Source organism: Trichechus manatus, unplaced genomic scaffold, assembly GCF_000243295.1.
Source record: "Trichechus manatus latirostris isolate Lorelei unplaced genomic scaffold, TriManLat1.0 scaffold00097, whole genome shotgun sequence".
In the NCBI taxonomy this organism is placed as follows: Eukaryota; Metazoa; Chordata; class Mammalia; order Sirenia; family Trichechidae; genus Trichechus; species Trichechus manatus.
Window position 1 is genome coordinate 9,761,649 of NW_004444033.1, and position 21,339 is coordinate 9,782,987.

The window sequence follows — 21,339 nt, forward strand, 5'->3', positions numbered from 1 at the left end:
TTCCTATTAGTCAGAATCGATTCAACAGCAATGGGCTAGGTTCTCAATATATGATCCATCACTCTCATTTTGTTTGGAGGATAAAAAGATGATAGGGTCTGAGGCTCCTGCTCTTCATCGTATGAAAATGGGTAGAAATCAACAGTGAAGAACCAGGCAAGGTGCCACAGAAGAGAGTGGCCCTCCTGGGTGGCCCTTTGGGGTTGGTACAATTGCAAGGATCTTAGAAGGTTCCTGGTGGGAAACTCATGTGGAGCTGGACCTGGGGGAGGAGATGAGGTGGACAGAAGGGGTTATTTCAGGGTAGGATCTCTGTGACTTTGGGGTCAGGGTCAGGGTCAGAGTCAGAGGGCTGCAATGTGGGTATGGATATTGCCAGGGAGAACTTGGATTGTATGCCGAGCTGGTGAGAAGCCACCAGGAGGTCTCCTGGATTCACAGCAGAGGCTGAAGGAAAGGAATAGCTTCTGTGGGGAGGGTTGACTGAAGCGGAGAAGAGAACCTCTTTTTCAATAAAGAAACCAGGCTGCTGCAGGTAAGTAAACTTCTTAACACCACCCCACCCCGGACTGCATTTCTTCTGGGTGCAAATCTGCTCCACAGTGAGCCTCACCCAGGGAGGCCGGTGTGGGGGGGAGGGGAGGAGGAGGGATTGAATGAATAGCTGGGACCCGTCAGTTTCCAGACCTCTCTCTGTTTTCTTAAAGACAAGCCTCCCTGAGACAGAGCTTCACGACCCCCAAATGCCCCCTGCTCCCACCAGGCCCAGAGATCCTGTGGGTGGGCTGGTGATATGAGGTGTGTGCCAGGACCAGGGGGCGCGACCCCAGGGAGTGTGGGGTACAGAGAATGAGAAGCTCCTCAGGAGCCCTCAGAGACTTCATAAAGGCCGCCTGAGAGCCAGAGGGACAGGGCTGGCCCCAACCTTGGCAGAATTTTAGAGCTAAAGCGACATTTTAAGTTTACTCTGACAGGGAAATGGGTAATTGATAATTACTGGGTGCTTTATCTATGAGTGTCCTTATATACAACACATCACTTCACTTAATGGGCCACTGGAATACTTTCAGAGATGAGTTCATACCGCAGAAATATCAGGAGCACCGATAGGTGCTCTAACAGATGCATATAGCATAACACCTGAGGTAGAGGCTCCCTCTCGGCCCCACAGTCACTGGGAGTGGGTCCTGGATGAGGAGACAAATCCCTGCACCACCTCAGCCCTGCTGCTGCTTCTGCTCAGCCGAGTGACCCTGGGTTAACCTCTGCCCAGAGGTGAAGTAGCTCCTCTCAGGTCAAGTAGCAGTAAGGGGGCGCCCAGGACATGCAACGTGTCTGCCTGGCTCCAGGCCCTGCTTCCACCCCACAGGCTCTGAGCCCACTCAGCAGGGCCTCAGCCCTGCGTTCTTTCCAGAAACATACCAGACATCAGGCTGCTCCTGGGATAAAACCCAGGATCCTGGGCACGCTGTGAGATAGTTAGGGGTACAGGGACTCAAGCAAAAAGAAGCCTAAAGACAAGAAGGTATGTATATTGGGCGGGGGGCAGGGGGCTGGGAATGGGTGTTTTTGTTTTGTTTTGTTTTTTTCCAAACTGGAATGACATCTAGAAACCCTGGTGGCGTAGTGGTTAAGAGCTACAGCTGCTAGCCAAAAGGTTGGCAGTTTGCATCCACCAGGAGCTCCTTGTAAACCGTACGGGGCAGTTCTACTCTGTCCTATAGGACCGCTATAAGTCGAAATCGACTTGACGGCAAAGGGTTTTTTAACGGGAACGACATCTACTGTCCCAAAGAGTGAGCATGTTTTCTCTTTTCTTTGGCATTTTATTCTGAAATTCGAAAGGTCTGTTCTCAGCAGGGTCTCTTTCTCCCCGTCCCCTATTTCTTCTTCCGTTTTTTAAATCGTAGTCCTCCTCTCCATTTTCCACACTTCTGTTTCCTTGCACCTACATGTTTGATCTTGTCCCTTGAGATGAGGAGCCTGCTACTCTAGATCCTTTGTTTAAGGTGTCCGCTTTAACCCTCACAGTAACCCTATAAGGTAGGTGTCATTGCCCCATTTTAGAGATGAGAAAACTGAGGCTCCAGGTTGGGTGCATGTGGCTAGCTGGAAGACGTCCATGCGGTCCTTGCAGCAGCTACAGTCTGGGTGGTGCCCCTGAGGGGACCCCTCGACCAGGTCCCGGACCCTGGCAGACCTACGGGGTGAGAAGGTCAGCCCCGCCCAGCCTCGCCCGGCCCCACCCTAGTGTCGCTTGCTGGCAACTTGTTACCCTGTTTCTCCCCCCCTGCGCTCCCATTGGCCGCAGCCACGCGTCCCCATTGGCTGCAGGGCCGGGGACTGGGCTGCGATTGGTCTCCGGGTGCCGAGGTGCGAGGTCTGTCTCTGGCCAGGCAGGGGGTCCGATGGCACTGCGGCCGGGTGACGGCCGTGACTGCCTGCCCGGTCCCGGAGCCGGGACCCCTGTGCACCGGCGCCTCTCCCTCCGCTTATGCGTATGCACCCAGTGCTGCTGGGGTGCGCTCCCCTCATCTCCAGAAAGGGGTGCTGTGCGTGAGGTGCAGCGCACACCGAACTGACTCCACCGGGTGTGTGCAAACAGGTGAGCATCTAGGTCTGGGGTGGGAGGCTTTAGAGCAAGCGTTTGTAATTGTTATCATGACTGCCTTCATATTTCAGGGAATGATTTTGGATTTTTTTAGCTCTCTCTATATAATCTGATATGTATGGGGATTCAGAGGACGCTGCCTGTGGGTTGCAGTGATCTATGTGGTGTGTTGTATGTGTGTGCCTAGAGGCTGCTAATGTGAGTAGTTCACACTCAAAAGCTGTGTGGAGCGATGCTTAAAAGTGATTGAAAGTTTCTCTGAAACTTGGAGAAGATGAGGTCACTTTTTTTTTTAGTCTATAAAGTTCTTTAAAATGTCATCTCTAAGTGCATTTTAAGTGGTATTTTAATAGAAAAGTATTTGCTAATGAAGTGTGCTTCATAGATGAGAAGTAATAAAAACAAGGTATGTGGCAGTATGAATCTTCATAGAATGCTGTCTTAGAAGAATGCATCAAGAAGCTGTTTTCTGACCTTTGTTAGGCTGAAGGATTATGCTTGTCAACTTAATCTGATGAACAAGGGTGAACAAAAAAAAAAAATTAAGGGAAAAAAATGTAGATGCTATGGCCATTCTTTACACACCTGATAGGATTTTTGGTCCCAGTTTGCTGCAGAGTGGGCTTTTGCACGTAGAAAGTGCTCAGTAGACATTTGTCCGCTGCACTGCAGTCCCCAGAATTCCTTAAGACACAGGTTCTCATGCTGTAGTCTGCTCCGGACGCCCCTTGTGTTGGAATAAGAGTGGCTTGTGCTGCTTACCTTTGCTCTTGGAAGTGGACAAGTTTGAGCTGTCATCTAGTTAAAGACTTTTTCACCTCCTGTATGCAGGCACAGCGGTTAAGAGCTCAGCTGCTAACCAAAAAGTCAGCAGTTCGAATCCACCAGCCGCTTCTTGGAAACCCTATGGGACAGTTCTACTCTGTCCTTGCAGGGTTGCTATGAGTCGGAATCGACTCAACGGCAAAAGGTTTGGTGTTTGTTTGTTTTTTGTATGCAGGTAAAGAAATTCAGACCTAGAAAGATTGCTTGGCTAATGCAAAGCCACATGGCTGCGTATCATAGAGCTAGGGTTATGACCCAGGGCTCTTGAGCCAATCCATAGTCCAGCCTGCCTAGTACCAAGTGCATCATCCCACCTGCCCTGGAGTCTTAAGACCATCTTCCTTCCACCTACTATCTTTGTACTGAGTTTCCTCAAGTCTCACGCTTTTTAGCTGCCCAAGTTTGCACTCACCCCTCCAACCAACCCCAGTTTTCTGAGTCACGAAGGAATATCCCTTCCCACCTCTCTTATGTAGCAATTATCCAACATCAATCCCAAAGGGATTTATAAGCTTCTCAAATGTATTACCCCTCCCCATGAATCTTGCTGAGCACTGAATTCATGAGATAGTGAATACTGGGGGCCCAGAGAGGTCTTTTGGATTATAGTGGAACTAAGCTGTCATACCCTATCCCAAGTTTTTTGCTTAATCTTCATTTTCCTTTCACGCATTCAACCCAGCCTCTCTGCTCATCTCCGTGGCCATGCCTGGGTGTTAGGTAGGGGCAGATTTTCCAATAGGCAAGGTAAGCACCATGCTTGCCTTGCTTACCAGATCATCTGCAGTGAAACTCTTTACTACAGATTAGTAAGTAAGCACAAGTTAGCCTGTGCTTACCTTGCTTACTAAGTCATCCATCCCTGTTAGGAATTATGAATTTGAAAAGAGGCTTTGATTTTATAGGAAGGTGCTATGGGGTTGTGAGAGAAACAGATGCCAGCCATACCTAGAAGCAGAATCTTTGTTGTACTGAAAAAATGTGAAATTTTTCACTACAGATGATCTGGTAAGCAAGGTAAGCACCATGCTTACCTTGCCTGCTGGATAATCTGTCCCTGGTCTTAGGGGCTCAGGAGTAGCAAGTAATGGAGAGTCTTCCCCCTATGGGGGAGGCAGAGGACTACACCCTTATCTGGTGACATTCAGATAGTTTGGGCAGAGGGTGTTTGGGTAGAGGCCTGGGTTCCCCAAGAGCTCAAAGGTTTTTGAAATTAATACTCCTTGAGATCCTGGAGGACCTGGCGTCTGCCTGGATTCATCTAGAACAGCGGGCAGGGTTTCCCATCAGGTCCCCTTTTGTATGTATGTTGGCTTAAAATCCCCGGTGCCCAGGCATATCTGTGTCTCTTTAAACAAGTAAAGAAAACCTATGTTCTTAGGTTCAAAAGGGTCTCATTTTTCCCCGGGCAGTTCAAAACCTCCATTGTCTCACTTTGCTTCCTAGTAAAGGCTTGTTAAAAACCAGAAGCCAAACCCATTGCCATCGAGTCGATTCCGACTCATAGTGACCCTACAGGACAGAGTAGAACTGCCTCATAGAGTTTCCAAGGAGCGCCTGGTGGATTCGAACTGCCAACCTTTTGGTTAGCAGCAGTAGCTGTTAACCAGTACACCACCAGGGTTTCCAAAGGCTTGTTGGGGTCTGGAAATTGGAGACTATACAGGTGTGACCTCAGTTAAACCTAGCCCTAGAGCTGGAGGGCACCTCTGCGGGCTGCGGCTGTCCCCCTCAGCCAGGGTGTGACTCCTGGTAATCAATGTCCCAGGAGCTGATATGGGCAGTCAAAGTGACACCCCCTTACCATCTTCCTGCCACTGTTCTGAGAAGCCAGCTGAGGGAAAGCATCAGGGCGCGCAGACACACTGGACAAGACTGCATTGCTGAGGAGAGGTTTGCTTGCAGACCTAAGTGCTGTTTTAGAACCCCACCTGGGGTTTACTCTCGCTTCGGTGGATTCTCCCCCTAAAAGTTAGAGGGAAAGGTTTCTTCCATCTCCGTCCCTCGATACGCTTTAGGGAGGAGATACTGCTCCAGCTGCTGCCAGCTGTGGTGGTGGTGCCTGTAACACTCTGAACGCATGGGTCACCTGGGGAGTGTGTTACCTATGCAGACGCCCAGGCCCAGTCCCTAGCAAATTCAGATCCAGTGTTTTGGATACAAGGCCGGGCATGTGCATATTCGACAGTCTTCCCAGGTAACTTGGACCTACGCCAAACTTGGAAAAACCCGGCCGAGGTCAGGCATTGTCCCTGGACAGCAGGACTGAGCTCAGAGGAGAGTGACCCAGGGGAGACCTCCCTCTTAAATTCCCTCAAAATGCCAGCATGGAGGGCCTATTGGCACAGGCCCTGTGCTGAGCCTTGGGGGTACCACAGGTGAAGAAGAACTATCAGAGCAGTAGGGAGCCCCTGTCCTCTGCGAGGGGGGTGGGCATGTGAGGGAGAGTTCCTCTGCTCAGGTAAAAGGCCCTGGTCCCATCTACAGCACACACACATACACATACACATACGTACCACACTCTCATGCACACACCACACACAAACTACACTAACGCACATGCATCACACACACACTTCTCACACACATGCACCACACACAGGCGTACCACATTGTCGCCCACGCACCACACACACATACATACACATGCCACACACACATGCACACATGTACCACACATACCACACACATGCATATACCACACACACACACACACCACATTCACACACCACACACGCACCACATACACACACACCACAGGTACCACACACATCACACATACGTGCACACACATATCACACACACGTATCATACACATTCATGCACATGCACCACACACACAATCACCTCGCCTAGGAAAGGGCCCCTTGTGTATACCAGAGTCACCTGCGAGCTCAGATGTGGTCGCCGAAGGACAACATAACGATCCTCCTCAGAAACCACTGGAAGCAAGACAAGGTACACCCACTGCTGCTTGCTGTCATGCCAAGTGGCCTTTTGCTTTTAGAGGTATTAGGGTACATTCTTTTCTTTTTGAGTTATAAGAGAGGTACAGAAAAGTGCACGAATCTAAAGTATACAGCGTGATGGGTTTTTTGATATGTATACATTGGTGTGACCATACCCAGATCAAAGAGGGGTGCCTTCTTAAGGTGGGAAAGACCTCAGAGGGTGGGAACCGTGTCTGTTCAGATTTTAATGGACTGGTAAAGAACACGATCTCAGGGAATGGCTGGGCTCTCCATGGCCACAGCAGTCAATTAACAAGTGTCTGGTGAGTATCCACAATGTGCTGGAAACTTCTTGGTGTAAGCAGTCTCGCCCCTCAACTGTGAGTCAAGTATGGGTGGCTTATGTCTTTAGGAGTGGAGCTTAAACAACAGATTTTGTGTCATCTGGTATTTATTCTGTACCTGTTATTGATTACGTTCATTGCTTTGGGATCTTTCATTTGGGGGAGCACCCCCTTTCTGTCTGCTTCTATCTGCCTTCTTTTTTCTTTAACAGTGTGTCTTTATTATTTAGGGGGGAAGCATAATATTACATTGCAGCTTGTAATGGAGACCTCTGGAGAGGGCAGCAACCCCAGTGGCAGAGCAACACCCCGGCCCACAGTGCAGCTGCCAGAGCTTGAGCCCCGGGTGGCCCGCAGACGCCTGTCCCAGGCTCGGCACCGCGCCACCCTGGCAGGGCTCTTCAGCAACCTCAGGAAAACTGTTTATTCCCAGTCTGACCTCACAGCCTCAAAGGTATGGGGACTGGAGTGTGGGGAGGCGGAGAGGCTTCTACTCTGGTGGGACAGTGGAGCGAGGTGGGGGACTGGCCTGGAGCGGCCTCTCCTAGCCACCCCTACACCTGAGGCCAGGCCAGGATGTCTCGTGGCTCTATGTCTGCTGCTGCACTGTGGACAGTGTGAGAGAGGGGCCTCACTGACCTGGGGCAGACCAGCCTGCTGTCAGAGGGGAAGTCAAGGGCCTGAGGAGAGGCCTGGTTATTGCGCCTACCTTTCCAAAGGGAGGCACAGAGCCTCCAGCAGTTCCAGGAACCCACACCTCCACCCCAAACACATGCAATGCCACACATCACAAACACACACATCCTCCTACACACACCCCACAGAGCACACACACACCACACCACACATACACCCCACATACCACACACCACAAACACACCCCCACACACGCACCCTGCATACCACACATCACACACATACACACACATACACACACCACAAACACACCCCACACATACACAACCTACATATCACACACCACACACACATGCACATACACACACCACAAACACACCACACACACACCCCACATACCACACGCACACGCACATACACACACCACAAACACACCACACACACCCCAACACACCACACACACCCACACACACCTCACACATACACCCCTCATACCACACACCACACACACACATGCACATACATACACCACAAACACACCACACACACACCCCACATACCACACACACATACACCTCACTACAAGCACACATACCCCCCACACACCCCATGTACCACACACCACAAACACCCCACACACACCACACTACAAACACACCACACACACACACCCTATATACCAGACCACACTACAAACACACACACCACACATACCACACACACCACAAACACACACCCCACATATCACACACTACAAAGACACCACACACACATGCACACACACACACAGCCACACCACACTACAAACACACAAGCCCCCCACAAACACCCCCCCACCCGCTACACACCCCACATACCACACACCACAAACACACACACACCACACATGTCACACACACACACACCACACACCATACACACATACATGTACCACACACATGCACACATCACAAACACATACGCACCCCACACACAGGAATTATGCATCACGTACACACACCACACACCCACCACGCACAACCCACATACCACACACTACACACATATACCACACACACGCACACACACGTACCACGCCCTCAGTTTTCGCTTCCACACTAGCCAGGTAACAGACAGTTTCTTCAGGTAAGCATCTATCTTTTCCTAGTCTTAATTCCACTTTTCTCCTCATTCGGCGGTTTATTGCAAATCAGTGCCTCTGACAGAGCAATGAGGAAGGTTTGGGTGGTTTTGAATGGTGGCAGCGGGTGGTGCAAACAGTTAAGCACTCGACTACTAGCCAAAAGGTTGGCGGTTCAAACCCTCCCAGAGACACCTTGGAAGACAGGCCTGGCGATCTGCTTCCCGAAGTTCACAGCCTCGAAAGCACTATGGAACACAGTTCTACTCTGCACATACAGGGTCGCCATGAGTCAGAATCGACTCGATGGAGATTAACAGCAACAGCAGTGGAATGGAGTTCATATTAATGGTAGAAGCCTCATAGGAGGCCAGAGTGGAGAGGCCCACAGTCCCTGCCATTGGCTAGTGAGGGGTGTGCATGGTGGCAGCCCAGCTAGAGAAAGAACAGGCATCAGGGCCTCACAGACAGAAATGGAAGTAAACCCAAAGGAAAACTACTTGCATCCCTAAAATGTGCACCTCATGATGAAGTGGTTGAAAACATGGTGCTTTTTTGTTTGTTTTGGTTTTTTTTTTACCACCTCCCTATAGGGTCGCTGTGAGTCAGAATCGACTCGACAGCAACAGGTTTGTTCTTAAAGGGGGCACTGGGTGATGTACCCCAGCATCCACTCCTGGGTAGTGGTGGTGGAGTGAGCTCCCTCTTCAGGGCTCTAATTGCCTCCCGGTCACAGAGCAGTTGTAATGATGGTGACAGGAATGTGTAGTAAAATGAGGAGATATCTTTCTAATGTGATTCAGAGACAGAGTTAAGATTACAAATCCGTGAAATTAAGTGGGTGGTGGTGGTGGAAATAGCCTCAGTAATAGAGATTGAGGCTCCGTGATTGAAAGTTTTGAAGAAATACTTAGAGAGGATAGAATTATATAATACATAATACTACAAAGGATGTTGTTGTTGTTGGGTGCAGTTGGGTCGGCTCCAACTCATAGCGACCTTATATACAACAGAACGAAACATTGCCTGGTCCTGTGCCATCCTCACAATCATTGCTATGTTTGAGCCTATTGTTGCAGCCACTGTGTCAATCCATCTTGTTGAGGGTCTCCCTCTTTTTCCCTGACCCCCTGCTTTACCAAGCATGATGTCCTTCTCCAGGGACTGGTCCCTCCTGATAACAGGTCCAAAGTAAGTGAGACAAAGTCTCACCATCCTCACTTCTAAGAAGCATTCTGGCTGTACTTCTTCCAAGACAGACTTGTTTGTTCTTCTGGCCATCCGTGGCATATTCAGTACTCATTGCCAACACCACTATTCAAATGTGTTAGTTCTTCGTCGATCTTCCTTGTTCATTGTCCAGCTTTCACATGCATATGAGACAATTGAAAATACCATAGCTTGGGTCAGGCACACCTTAGTCCTCAAGTGACATCTTTGCTTTTTAATACTTTAAAGAGGTCTTTCGCAGCATATTTTTCCAATGCAATATGACATTTGATTTCTTGACTGCTGCTGCCACGGGCATTGATTGTGGATCCAAGTAAAATGAAATCCTTGACAACTTCAATCTTTTTTCCCCTTATCATGATGTTACTTATCGGTCTAGCTGACTATAAAGGATAGCATTATATAAAATAAAGGAAAAGAAGAAGAAAAGAAGTGAGGAAATTCAGAATTCAAGTTGACAGAGCATTTGATAAGCATCTAGACCACCTGGAGAGTACGCATTTAGCAAACAAAAGTACTGTTAGACTAGTGCATTCAATATTAGCCAGCCCTTGAGCAACATTATGACTGAGCAGGAGTCTAGTCTGTGCTTTTGTGCAGCCTTGGGATTTATGTCCAGCAGACGGGGCCTCTTTAGCCACGAATGTTCGTTCCTCCTCCAAGTAGCACATGTGGTCATTTGCCTTTTTTGGCAGCAGTAGTAGCTTGCAGAAAGCAGCTTCCTTGTTTCCAGATATGTTGGTATTTCAGTGAGAATCCATGTCTAAGATACCCATTAAGCCTCATGCCTTCCATGCATCAGAATAAACTTCTTATCCTTTTTACTGACTCCCTCATGGACGTGACCGCGTCTGTGGGAGCCCGGCCTCAGGACAGGAAAGGGGCCACAAAACCAGCCTCTGCAGTGAAAGGCCGACTTGAGCGTCGTCTGTCTCTGTCCTCAGTGGCAGGTTCTGAATAAGGCGAAGACCCATATTCAGGAACTGGAACAAACCTTGGATACTTTGCTGCAGCTGAAAGGTAATAGATCACAACCCGCCACCCTCATCTCCCTCCCAGGGGAGAACTGCTTCGATTTTTCTATTAAACCAAGTCAAGAAATATTTACTGAGTGCCTACTGTGTCCCTGGGTGGCGCAAGCGGTTTGTGCTCAACTTCTAACCAAAAGTTGGCAGTTCAAACCCACCCAGCAGTGCCACGGAAGAAAGGTGTGATGATCTGCTTTTGTAGAGATTACAGCCAAGAAAATCCTCTGGAGTAGTTCTACTCTGCACATATGGGGTCGCCATGAATTGAAATTGACTGGATGGCAACTGGTTTTGTTAAGCTAGTGGAAGATGAACTCGGAACGGGATACTTTCAGTTTCCTATTTCTGAGTTACTGCCCGTTCTGGAAGCGTTTCCCTCAGTCTAGTGTTCTTCCCTTGCTCCTTCAAGGAGAGGTAGAAACCAGGCTCCTGGCACCCTAACACTGAACCTGTGTGGCTTCAGGGATCTCCCGGGCTCCCGCAGGCCAGAGAGGCAGGGGAAACTCAATAAAGGCCTAACTTGTGCTCTTTCCTTCAACCCCTCGATAGAATCCTTCAACCTGGACGATGGGAATGCTAGAAGCTTAGAGGAGGTCAAGGAGGAATACGCCAGAATGTACTCCAGGAATCTCAGGTAAGTCCCAGCCAGCACCAGGAGCCTGGGAACGTGCTGTTCTTCTCTCCCCCACAGCCCCAGATGCCGTGCCAGCACAGCCCAGTCATGTAGAAAGGAAGTCTCCTATGGCTTCCGAGCTGGGGGAATACTTAGGAAGACTTTCCCCACTCAGAGATTATTAAAAAGAGTTGGCCCATGTTTTCCTCTGGCGCATCTTGCTTTTTCACACAACATGGTGCCTTGGGGGTTATTCCCTATCCGTATGAAGAGATTCTGTATTCAAGTCCTGTATCAGAGATATGATTGCAAGTATTTTCCAAATTGTCCCGTCATGTCATTCTCAAAAGGGTGTTTCTGAGGAACAGAAGTTCCTCCCCCTCCTTTTTTTTTTAATAGTTGTGTTTTCTCTCCAGCGTGGAACCTCGTAGGGCTCATCAGAAGGGCTCCTCCTGGTGCCTGGTTGACACAGTCTTGAAGGATGCTGAGGAGGAGGAAGAGGAAGAGGAGGAAGAGGAGGAAGACCAAGAAGAGGAAGACCAAGAGGAGGAAGACCAAGAGGAGGAAGAAGAGGAGGAGGAGGGGGAAGACGAGGAGGAAGAAGAGGAAAAAGCGGAGCTCATACACTCCCCAGGCACCTTGTCGCCAGACCTCATGGAATTTGAACGGTGAACAGCGGGTGGTCAGCCCAGGACAGCCCAGGACAGGGAGCTCCCTGGGGAAGGGGAGGAGGCTCCTATGGGGGCAGGCTGCAGCCCCAAGGCACTCAGACCAGCCCTGAATCCTGGAGGCTCCAGACTTTCCATGCAAGAGCTGCCTGAGAATGGGGTTGGCAGATGGCTAGAGAAATAGTCTGAAATCTACATTTGCATAGCACAGTGTCTTAGTCATCTAGTGCTGCTCCAACAGAAATAGCGCAAGTGGATGTCTTTAACAAAGAGAAGTTTATTCTCTCACAGTCCAGTAGGCTACAAGTCCAAATTCAGGGCATCAGCTCCAGGAGAAGGCCCTCTCTCTCTGTCGGCTCTGGAGGAAGGTCCTTGTGATGCATCAGTCTTCGCCTGCTCTGGGAGCTTCTCTGCGCAGGAACCTCAGGTCCAAAGGACATGCTGTGCTCCTGGCACTGCTTTCTTGGTGGTATGAGGTTCCCATGTGGCTCTGCTCACTTCTGTCTTCTATATCTCAAAAAAGATTGGCTTAAGACACTATCCAATCTTGAATATCTCATCAGTATAACTGCCGCTAATCCATCTTATTAGATCATAGTGATTGAATTTGTAACACATAGGGAAATCACATCAGATTATAAAAAGGCACACAATTACGCAATACTGGGAATCCTGACCCAGCCAAGTTGACAGATATTTTTGGGGGACACAATTCAATCCACGACACACGGACACTGTTTTTACTTAGACTGGGTGTTTATTTGGGGCACCTTTGCTGGAGGAGGACCCTGGGTAGCGTAAATGGTTTATGGTTGACTTCGTCGTTGTCATTGTTAGGTGCCATTGAGTCGGTTCCTACTCATAGCTACCCTGTGTACAACAGAAGGCAACACTGTCCAGGCCTGCGCCATCCTCACAATCGTCGTTATGCTTGAGCCCGTTGTTGTAGCCACTATGTCAATCCATCTCGTTGAGGGTCTTCCTCTTTTTTGCTGACTTCTCTACTTTACTCAAGCATGATGTCCTTCTTCAAGGACTGGTCCATCCTGATAACATGTCCAAAGTATGTGAGACATAGTTTCCCCATCCTTGCTTCTGAGGAGCGTTCCGGCTGTTCTTCTTCCAAGACAGATTTGTTTGTTCTTCTGGCAGTCCATGGTATATTCAATATTCTTCACCAACATCCTAACATGATTACAGTGAGAAAAACCCTGTGGAGCACAGTTCTAGTCTGTAACACCTGGGGTAGCCATGAGTCGGAGTCGACTTGACAGCAACTAACAACATCAAGCACAACAATGATTGTGAGGATGGTGCAGGACCGGGAAGTGTTTCCTTCTGTTGTACACAGGGTTGCTAGGAGTCTGAAGTGCTTCGACGGCACCCAGCAACAACAAGCCACTCTGTGGGAGAAAAGACCTGGCAATTTGCTTCCATAAAGATTAAAAACCAAAAAAACCCATCGCCATTGAGCCCATTCCGACTCACAGCAACCCTATAGTAGAACTGCCCCACAGGGTCTCTTTAGCTGTAATCTTTACAGGAAGAGATCACCAAGTTTTTCTCCCAAGGAGTGGCTGGTGAGTTTGAATTGCCAACCTTTCGGTTAGCAACCGAGCACTTAACCACTGTACCAGCAAGCCTCCTTAGGTTTGATTTACCTGGTAAACCAAACCAAACTCACTGCTGTCGAGTCGATCCTGACACATACCGACCCTGTAAGCCAGAGTAGAACTGCCCCATAGGGTTTCCAAGGAGAGCTGGTGGGTTTGAACTGCCAACCTTCTGGTTAGCAGCTGAGCCCTTAACCACTTCGCCACCAGGACTCTTTGGGCCTGACTTAGAGGCCCCAAATTAAAGCACAAGGCATGTCATGCCTGCACATTCGTGGGCTCAGAATTTTCAGATATTTTCCAGTGGGGTGAGAGCTAAGCCAGCCACACCTCTCATCTTATCTTCTATCGGACAGAGAGCTTCATAGGGCACTGGGAGGAACTGGGGAGGGACCCCAAAGCACAAATCAATTTCCTCCATGGCCCCCAAGATGGTGTCTGCTTGCCAAGGGTCTGGAGTGTGTGTAGACTTGTAAGGTGAATACCCTGAGAGACCCCAGGGCTAGCCTATTGGGTGGACGGCAGGGCCTATTGTCCATGGACTCCCCAATGGATGAATCCTGAGGAGACGGCTTCTGGGAGGACCTTCAGTCCCCGGCTGCCAGTTTGAGGGTTGGGGCCATTTCTGTTCCAGGTATCTCACCTTCTACAAGCAGACAATGGACCTTCTGACTGGGAATGGGATCATCGCCTCACAGGAGGTGACGCTCCCCATCATCTCTGCGGCCATCTCCCACCTGTGGCAGAACCTCTCTGAGGAGAGGAAAACCAGTCTCCTGCAGGCCTGGGCAGAGAAGCACAGCGGCCTCCCGGACCTCAGAGAGGCCTGTCAGGAGCTGGCCTGCACCGAGGGCAGCATGAAGGACAGTGGAGTGGACAGCCAGGGGGCCAGCTGCTCACTGGTCTCCACTCCAGAGGAGGTACACAGACCATGGGGTAAGGGGAGGGTGCCACGGAACAGTTCTGTGTCACCCTCAGCCTGGAGACACCAGGGATTTGCTTGGGGTCGTTTAGCAACTTGGAGGTGCTGTTTGGATTCTAGTGTTGTTGTTGATGTTAGTTGCCGTCAAGTCGATTCTGACTCACGGCCACCCCATATGTGCAGAGTAAAACTGTTCCATTGGGTTTTCAATGCTGTGACCTTTCAGAAGCAGATCTCCAAGCCTGTCTTCTAAGGGGCCTCTGGGTGGGTTTGAACCACCAACCTTTTGGCTACTAATCAAGCATTTAACCGTTTGTGCCACCCAGGGTCTATAGATTCTAATAGGTTCCTGGTTTTCTGACATAATCGCCACAATTTCCACAACATAATCCCAACGTGATCTCCATGGCCAGGCAACAGCAGTTCTTTTTCTCCTTTGAGTTTCCTGGCCTTTCTGTAGGGATTATAGAAGATTGTATCAGTTGGGATTCTTTTGGCTGCAAGCTACTTAATTATAAAACGTGAAGAAAGTTCGTACTCACGTCCACGGGCCGGGCGGCCTCCTGGTTATCCTAGAGCTCGGTGGTGTCACCCCGGACCTGACTCTTCCTCGTCTCGCTTGGCTTCATCTTCGTTTCTTACCCTCCCCCTGCCCCATTCCCCCCTCCACTGTGACTGTGGAATGGCATCTGCTAGCAATCGAGCGGTAAGAGAGAGATTTCCTGTGGCTCTTCTTGAGAGTTGTGGAAGATCTTTTCCTGAAGCTTCCAACACACCTCCTGTGCCCCTTACTGGCCAGATTATTGAGCCAAGGACTGGCAATTGACATAGCATTACCTTTGGACAAGTCAGGTCCATCTGAGAGACGACAGTTTGTGCCCCAAAGAGCGTTGCTACCAGTCAGCAAGAGGGCAGAGTGTGTGCTGAGAAGGGGCCACCTCTTCCACGATAACTGTGCATTTCAGAACAGCCCTGGCCTGCCATGCAGAGCCTCTGGGGCATTAGTGGTAGTCCAGTGTGGAGGTAAGGGCAGACCCACAGTTGCTCTTCTAGAAGCAGAAGGACCTCAGAAGGCTGCTACTACCACGTGTGGTCGCCAGAGCCTCCTCTCCCTCCCGGGGCTGGCAGTTTGCTCTGGGCAGTGAGGAGCTCAGGACTCAAGCCCTGGGAAGACCACCAAGCAGGGAGCAGAGACCCTGGTCCAGCTGGCTTTGGGCTCGGTGCAAGGAGTGAGTGCCTTCCTGCTCATCACTCCCCAGCAGCCCAGAGCAAGCGTCAGACTGTAAAGTGTTTCCTGAGACAGGAAGTCCTGTGCTGTCTTTCAGATCCTTTTTGAAGATGCCTTTGATGTAGCAAGTTTCCTGGACAAAAGTGAGGCTCCGAGTACATCGAGCCCCAGGTGAGGTGGCTGAGGTACCTTGGAAAGGGGTACGAATTAGCATGTGTTAGTGTGTGTGAGAGTGAGGATGAGTGTGTGAGTGAGTGTGTGAATGTAAGTGTGTGTATGTGAGTTTGTGTGTGTGTGTGTATATGTGAGTGTGTGTGTGAGTGTATGTGAGCTTGTACCTGGATGGGTGACTATAAATGTATGTGAGTGTGTGTGCGAGTGTGTGAGTTTGTGTGAATGAATTGTGTGTGCCAGTGTGTACTGTGTGCATGGAAGTGTGTCTCAGTGTGTCTGAATGTTCTGAGTGTATGTGTTATGTGTGGCTGTGAGTGAGTGACTGTGTGTGCATGGGTGTACACCCCCTCTGGGAGGTCAGGAGCCTCTTCCCTATAGACCCTCAGAGGGGTATATCACTCAATGAAAGTCCTTGGGGACCCACTTCTTCCTGTCATTTGAAGTGGGCTGATCCTCGGATTGTGCCATTGCCCTGGGGGTGACATTGTCTGGGGTTTCCTCAGAGCGTGGACTTCTCCCATCCTGGCCCGGGGCTGGGACACAGGTTGTCGGGCAGGTAACAGCTCAGGGCTGTGGAGACAGTCTGCTCTCCCAGGGCCTAGTGGCCCGGGCCAGAGACAGCCTTGGTCTGCCTGAGAGGTGGTAGTGGCTCTGGGGCCCAGAGACCCTGGACCGCATCAGGGTGGCCTGTGCCCTGAGTCCAGGAGGGTCTCTGAGCCGTGCAGGAGCTGCTCCTCATGGTGCCGATGGGAGCTGAGGTGCCAAGCGGGGAGGATGGGTGGAAGGAGAGACACAAAACAGAACCTGGGAAGGTTTAAAACCAGACGCAGCTTGACTGAATCAGTACCGATTTCTCAGAGAGAGCTAGATTAGAACTGAAATTCCCTTGGCTACTTTGCTCGTGTCATGACTGAAAACAAGCCTGAACATCTAGCTTTGCGCCTTGGAAGTGAGAGGGGCATTCATGTCCCCACTGTCCTTTCCACAGCTGCCCAGCCTGAGGGCAGCCCCTGAGTCATGTGGCCACAGAGGCCCCTGGTGGCCTGGCCTGCCCCCTTCACTACCCCATCAAGGCCTGGACGGACCCTGGAGAAGTGGGATTCCAGAGGCGGGCTTTGCCTTCTCCAAAGCGTTTCCATGTGGTAACTCAAGCCCCCTCAGCAGTGTGTGGAGTTTAATTTTGTTGAAACTGGCTTGAGGCAGACAGTCCCACTTCTAAGCTTGGCTCCGGCCTCTGAGACAGCTTTGGAGAGAAGTTTCCACAGTGAGCTGGTCAGGCAACATTGTGAACTCCTTACTGCGCGGATGGAAAAGACAACCCGTGAGGACTGTTTTTCTACTTTCCCTAGAAAAGGCAGGGTTGCTGCCAGAGGGTTCCTAAGCTGACTGTGGGGGTGCATCCCAAGAGGAGGGGAGGCCTGAACACCGCTCTCCTGCCACAGATCACAGCTTCTCTGCTCCAAGTTCTCAGAGGAAGGGGCGTCCTCCAACCCCGGAAGGCAGTGGAAAAGGAAGTCTGCAACGCAGGCCTCGATCCTGCGTCTGGGCTCACGTTCCGTGTTAGACTCACGGAGGGGAAGTCCCAAATGTGTGATGTGCCTCTGGGCCCCCCAGGGTGCAACCCCCAGGGGAACCCTGTGGCATTGCTGCTCAAAGTTGGCTCCAAGGGGTGGAGGAAATCTTGCTCCCTTCTTCCAGAAGCCACGGCTCAGAATGCTAAATCAGGGCACAAGGGCCAGTCTGGCCGTGGTCTCGTCTTTGTGTGGTTCCTGGAGTGACGTTTGAGCTTAGACGAGGCAAATCTTTCAGGAAGGGTTCCAGGCTGCCCAGGAATTCGACTGAGCATTTACAAGTGCCTGGTTCCTACTGTGATCAAAATATTTTAGGGGATATTTTTTGTTGTTGCCTTTGAGCCAATTCTGACTCATAAAGACTCCACATGTGCAGAGTACAACCACTCCGTAGGGCTTTCAAGGCTGGACCTGTCTTCCGGGGCACCTCTGAGTGGGTTCGAACCACCAACCTTTTGACGAGTAGTCGAGTGCTTAGCCATTTGCACCACCCAAGCAGAGGTGAAAGGTCAGGACTTTAAATATTTGCTGTTTCTTCTCTCTTTCTGTGTCCAGTTCAGTGTTTGCCATCAGCAACCTGGAGAATCCAGAGGAGAAGTTTCAGCTCTACACACAGATCCTTGACTTTTTAAAAGGCCTTTGCTGTGTGAATGCTCAGTTAAAACAGGTAGGACAGAGCTGGGTGCCAGGACACTGCCCCCCACCTCCCTGAAGACGGCACAAAGGTCTTGTTGTGGGATACCGAGCTGGACCAGATCACACCCAAAAGCAGCCACTAGGTGGGGGACCGCCCTCCATTCTCTCTGGACGGCTGACTTCAGCCTAATGCGCCTTACGGAATGGGAAATGTTGGGGGGAAAGCTGGGGAGAGAGGCTGAGGGCTGCCCCGCAGGGCAGAGCTGGGACGGTGAGCCCTGAGCCCATATCCCAGGGCCGGCTCTCAGCAGGCACTTGTCAATGCTGGCCAATCCTTGCCACCTTTCAGAAGCCCCAGCCATTTCATCATCTTCTGAGACCCTTGGGGTACTGTTTGCCATCAGCTTTTGAAGGACGTTAATATCTGCCTCCAGAAAGCTGACTGTGCGTTTATGGTGACTTAGTGGTGGGAATCTTGGTCACAAAGTGTCTTCCTCATGGCTTTTATTGGGGGGGGTGGCGCCTGGGCTGCCGGGGGGCAGGCCCTGTCAGGTTTATAGCTGTGGATTTTCTCTACTCACTTAACAAAAGTACACTGCTTATTAAAACAGGTAAGCCATAAAAATGGCAAACCTTGGTCTAAAACTGATCAGGCTGTCCTTTCAATAGGCTAAGGTATAATTAAGGCCCCTAAGTGGCACAATTGGTTTGTGCTCAACTGCTAACCTACAGGTTGGCAGTTCAAACCCACCCAGCATGCCGTGAAAGAAAGACCTGGCGATCCGCTTCTGTAAAGATCATTCTTATTAGGTGCCATGGAGTACGTTCCCACTCATAGCGACCCCGTGTACAACAGAACGAAACACTGCCTGGTCCTGTGCCATCCTCACAATCTTTGCTATGTTTGAGCCCATCACTGCAGCCACTGTGTCAATCCATCCCATTGAAGGTCTTCCTCTTTTTCACTGACCCTCTACTTTACCAACAATGTTGTCCTTCTCCAGGAGCTGGTCCCTCCTGATAACTTGTCCTAAGTACGTGAGACAACGTCTCGCCATCCTGGCTTCCAAGGAGCACTCTGGCTGTACTTCTTCCATGACAGACTTGTTCATTCTTCTGGCAGTCCATGGTATAGTCAGTATTCTTCACCAACATGATTACAGCCAAGAAAACACTGTGGAGTACAGTTCTACTCTGTGACACCTGGGGTCACCATGAGTCAGAGTGGACTTGATGGCAGTTAACATCAGCAAGGTGTAATTGGCATCTTTCCCATGATTCCCTCATTTCTTTCTGCCTGGACCAATGGGCCTTCCATGTGGAGTCAGGAGCCCCCATCCCAGCAGTTGCCTCACCAGTATCTACCAGTTCTTGGGGGCCTGTCCCTTAGCAGCCATCTCATTCTCGGGGACACAGTTGTGTTCATCCACCTTAGCAAGGCTTTGAGAGTGGACTCCAGAGACAGCCTTGGCTTTGCCTACTTCCCTTCTCCACGTATAGCAGAAAAGAAAGAAGAAGCAGAGATTAGTGTGTCCATACAAAGCAGAGGTGCTCAGACTTGAGTGTCCCCAGGAATCGCCTGGGGAGCTTGTTAAAAGTCCAGGGGTTAGGGACGCTGCCCAGGGCCCTCAGGGATCCACCCCTGACCTGCCAGGCTAACCAGCTACAGGGATCATTTTCTGCTGGGGTGGGGTGACCCAGGAAGAGCAAAGACACAGGAAACATACTTTTTAGGGAAGAGGTCATAGGGAATCCCAAGAGCTTGGCTGGGACCATTGTAAAGGAAATGAGTAACCCGAGCTAAGACAAAGAGAGTTCTGCTTCTTAAAAAATGATCTCTCAAAAACTACATAGTTTGTACTCATCTACTAATCTAAAGGTTGGCAGTTCAAACCCACCCAGCAGTGCTGCAGAAGAAAGGCCTGGCAGTCTTCTATAAGGGTTACAGCCGAGAAAACCCTATGGAGCGGTTCTACTCTGTAACACATGAAGTTGCCATGAGTCAGAATCAACTCAACACAATGGATTTGTTTTTTTTTGTTGTTGTTGTTTTTTAAATATATGCAATGAAAAGTAAGTCTTTTCCCGCTGGGATCCGTTAGCTGCTAACCCATGCCCCTCTCCAGAAGCAATTGGTGTTAGTAGTTTCTTGTACATCCATCCAAAGATACTCTACAGACACTGGTAGGTGCTTTCAAACACAACTGGGAGCCTGCCACACACGTGGTTTGCACCTTGCCCTATTTAATAGCCCACTCCACAAATGGAGTGTTATCTCATTGCTATTTTAAAAACAGCTGCACAGTAGGCCATTGTGCAGGTGTGCCAGGTGAAGTTCATCATCGGCTCTTGGGAGGTACTTAGATAAAGCTTTACGATTGCCCCAGATAGGAAAGAAGCTAGTCTGCTGCATTCAGGAAAGGTCTTTCTGGAGGTCATAAAGGGTTGAGTGAAAGGGAAGATAGGGCCTTCTCACTAGGAAGAAAGGCCTGTCAATTAACTTCTGAAAATCAGCCAGCGGAAACCCTACAGATCACCATGTTCCACCCCACAGCCGATCATGGGGATGGCACAGGACCGACGTGTTTCATTCCATTCTGCATGAAGCCAATTCAACAACCAACTACAACCACCACCACCTTATAGCTTTTGCTTCCTGGCCGGAAGCTGGGGATGAGGCTGCAGTTGAAGAGGTCTGGGTACGATAGGGGCCTGGAGCCTGGACCCCTTATGTAAACAGTGTTAAACTCCTGCCACTGGTGTTCTGCAGGAAGAAGCCCTTGCCATTGATGATGAGCTGATAATGCTGAGGTGCACGGAAACCTTTGACGATGAAGACCTGTAACGCACACGGCTGGGAGAGAGGGATGAACAAGGTGGGCCGTTTCCAAGTTCGAACGCTGGTGGTGGAGGTCACACTTGCTCCAGCCTCCCGGCACTTTTTGAAGTGGGCTGTCCCAGAGCAATTTTGATGGTTCCAGTTTCTGATTATTATAAAGTATTTAAAAGAAGTGTGATCACGTGTTGTTTTTTCAGGGTTGTTTGGTATAAGGAGTGGTTAAAGCGGTCGGCCACTAACCCAAAGGTCGGCAGTTCGAACCCACCAGCCACTCCTCAGGAAAAGGATGTGGCAGTCTGTTTCCATAAACAGTAAAACCTTGGAAATCCT

At 50.1% G+C, this 21,339-nt stretch overlaps 1 protein-coding gene across 1 annotated transcript; it reads left to right on the forward strand.

The window, feature by feature from the left end:
* Positions 1-475: 475 nt before the first annotated feature.
* Positions 476-21,015, forward strand: STRA8 (stimulated by retinoic acid 8). The gene is made up of 9 exons (XM_023737084.1): positions 476-535; positions 6,988-7,185; positions 10,662-10,737; positions 11,295-11,379; positions 11,775-12,026; positions 14,274-14,559; positions 15,887-15,960; positions 18,090-18,201; positions 20,941-21,015. The coding sequence occupies exons 2-9, from the start codon at positions 6,994-6,996 to the stop codon at positions 21,013-21,015; spliced, it is 1,152 nt and encodes a 383-aa protein (XP_023592852.1). The 5' UTR covers positions 476-535; positions 6,988-6,993.
* The last annotated feature ends 324 nt before the right edge of the window (positions 21,016-21,339 follow it).

Bases quoted from the DNA above. Each gene is read 5' to 3' on its own strand.
- STRA8 (XM_023737084.1), top strand. From the start codon at position 6,994: ATGGAGACCTCTGGAGAGGGCAGCAACCCCAGTGGCAGAGCAACACCC. The intron at 10,738-11,294 runs GTAATAGATCAC...ACCCCTCGATAG, and splicing joins TACTTTGCTGCAGCTGAAAG to AATCCTTCAACCTGGACGAT. The intron at 18,202-20,940 runs GTAGGACAGAGC...GGTGTTCTGCAG, and splicing joins TGAATGCTCAGTTAAAACAG to GAAGAAGCCCTTGCCATTGA.